The 2,901-nt window shown below is 41.5% G+C and overlaps 1 protein-coding gene across 1 annotated transcript in view; it reads left to right on the forward strand.

Moving 5' to 3' along the window:
• Positions 1–2,901, forward strand: part of TCN1 (transcobalamin 1) — a 13,979-nt gene that overhangs the window by 8,873 nt on the left and 2,205 nt on the right. Inside the window, exons 6-7 of the mRNA XM_004714927.1 lie at positions 1,057–1,250; positions 2,222–2,401. Coding sequence (XP_004714984.1) covers positions 1,057–1,250; positions 2,222–2,401 — 374 coding nt within the window. The remainder of the gene's footprint in view (positions 1–1,056; positions 1,251–2,221; positions 2,402–2,901) is intronic.

Below are 2,901 nucleotides of genomic sequence, written 5' to 3' on the forward strand. Positions count from 1 at the left end.
GGATTTTTTATCCCACCTATCTTATCTAGATAGACCTGCAGAGGTAATAATATGCACAAAAAACAAGACAGAGCAAAACTAAGCAACAAAAGAAAATAAAACAATGACAAAAAAAAGCGCCTGTAAATAGTTCAAGATCTGTTTGTTGACCTTTAGGAGTGTTTTCCGGTTGAGTCTGATGGAGTACCACATACTGGCCCCAAAATCTACTTTTGGTATTCCCTGGGGACTTTGTTGCCCTGTTCCCCTGGATATTCTGTTACACACCCTTAGTGTTTTGTCTCAATGTGGTCTTTTTTTTTTAAATACTTTTACTGGGGGGCTCTTACAGTTCTTATCACAATCCATACATTCATCCATTTGTACATATGTTGCCATCATCATTTTCAAAGCATTTTCTTTCTACTTGAGCCCTTGATATCAGTTCCTCATTTTTGTACAGCTTCTTTTACAATCATTTGTTCATCAACAAAATACTTAGTGAGTAGTACCTATATGGCATGAACTTTTCCAGTGTTGGAAACACAGACAAGAACCTGGCATAAAACATCTGATCTCGGTGAGGCTGTTACATTTTTTGTATTTATTTCCTTCTCTCCAAACCCAAACCAGTTGATAAGGTTATGAAGGGTATCTGAGTTATCTTTGTAACTCCTGAGATACCACCTGTGTTATCAGTGCTCAGTGCATGCCAATTAAATTGCCACATTTCTTCACCAATAATATGTCAATAAAAGTAATGCCCCAACACATATGTTGGTGGTGTTTGTGGTGTTGTTGTTAGGTACTGTTGAGTCACTTCCAACTTACAGCAGCCCTGCGTAGAGCAGCACTACCTGTTCCTGCGCCGTCCTCACCATTGTTCCACCATGTCAATCCATCTTGTTGAGGGCCTTCCTCTTTTTGGCTACCTCTCTACTTTACCAGCACATGAAATGCACAGAAACTAAGGAATTAAGTGAAACGGTTCTGGCACAGTGCATGTGTAAGTTAGATGTAGGCTTCTCAGTTCATTGACATTTGTCTCCTTCATGTTCTCTCTCTCCATTGCACAAGGCTCTCCTTGTCTCATCAAGCTATTACAAAGAAAATGAATGGAATTACCAGAGGACTCTGGATGCAGTACACAAGGAAATTTCTCAGGGAGCGTTCAAGATACCAATGGCTGCAGCCCAGATCCTGCCTGCCCTGATGGGAAAGACCTATTTGGATGTGAACAAAGATTCTCCCTGTCCAGGTACAAGTAGTAAAGAGCAAATTATTTTGACTTTTGGCCATTATAACACTCAACATGGACCTCGGAAGCCAACAGTTATCAGATAAAGCTCTCAACAGTTTCCAGATAGAACTCAGTCCTCAATCTGTCATCAGTTAATGCAGCAACGTGATGATGGTCTGTGCTTACTGGCACAGTACATGTGATTCTTGGTTCAAATACTGATCAACTAGGTTGGCTTCATTCAATGGCATCTGTCTCGAAGGGGATGCTTTCTGGTTGCCTGGTTCAGCGAGATGTTCTGATCATCCTTATTTTTAAACATATAGAGGATCTGTATTTTGTCTCTGGCTTCCCAGCATCTTCAGTGAGTGAGCCCTCTAAGAAAAAAGACATCCATGTGGAAGGAATGGAAGAGTTGCAGAGCGGACTCAGAAAATTGTAGGGCGGGCTGTCTCCTGAAGGAACGAGTTTTGCAAAAAGGCACCTAGAGCAGATGCCTTTCCTTCGGTTTTTGTTCACTAGAAAAGATTTAACCTCAAAGCTTTAGTTTTCTAATAATTAAAATATTAAACAGGAACGATAATGGACTCTAACAAGTTTTCAGAGGTTTAAATGAAATAATCCATGCACAATTATTAGTATATTTCCTGGCATGTAATATGCTTTTGGTAAATGTTTAAAAAAAAGTTTTTTTAAGTAGCAAGCATTATTATATGCTACCCAAAAAGAGAAAGACTCAGGAGCCTCTATGAAATGGAAGTGGGAACAACTACATTGCTTAAACAGCTTGGAGTTGACCTGAACCCCAGCATTTCACAAGCCTGTGAGTGTCTGGTTGTGCCTCTTACTTTAGACACATAACAATCTGGCCCTCCACTGGTAACACATGCTCCGTGTGCCAAGTCTTTGCACAAAGGAGAGGCGTACAGGGTAGGGTTTGATGGATAAGCACGCTCTGTCATATGTATTCTTCTGAATAAAGCTCTCTGTCTGCCTTCCAGTTCTCAATGTCTCCATTCCTGAGTCTGGACCGGTGAGCCCTCCCCCTCCTTCCTCACTTATCACTGTCCACTACTCTGTAAAAGTCAACAAGACGGATTCCACCACCGTCACTGTGCGGAATGGGTCTGTCTTCCTGGATGTGATGGAGAAAGCGCAGGAGCACAACAAGACGATATTTGGGTATGTCTGTACATGATGTGCAATGTTTCCTGTGAATGTCTAAAATCCAAGCAAGAACGTATCCATGAGCATTAGCTGGGCATTTAAAGTGCCCACGTGAGTAGGTACATTTATTTATTATTTAAAAGTGCATTTAAAGCACATACTCATTGGTACATTTAGTATTCATCTACATCTCGTGGCATTTTTACGAGATGAGAACTGTCGTCTCTACCATATATCATTTGCCATCGGGTCAATTCTGACTCCCAGTGACCCCAGGGGTTACAGAGCAGAATTGCTCCAAGGGTTTCCTCAGTTACAATCGAAGCCCGAAGCAGCTGTCAAGTCTTTCTTCTGCAAACCTGCTGGGTGAGATAGCAACTCGATGCTTAACCCATTGCATCACCAGGGCTCCTTTTCTAGTATATTCAACCCAAAAAACAAACCCACTGCCATCAAGACACCAACCCATAGTGACCCTATTTAATGTTTCCAAGAGCAGAAAGCCTCATCTTTCA

The sequence above is a fragment of the Echinops telfairi genome, unplaced genomic scaffold (assembly GCF_000313985.2).
Source record: "Echinops telfairi isolate 266 unplaced genomic scaffold, ASM31398v2 ScPeMD7_7416;HRSCAF=8454, whole genome shotgun sequence".
NCBI lineage: Eukaryota > Metazoa > Chordata > Mammalia > Afrosoricida > Tenrecidae > Echinops > Echinops telfairi.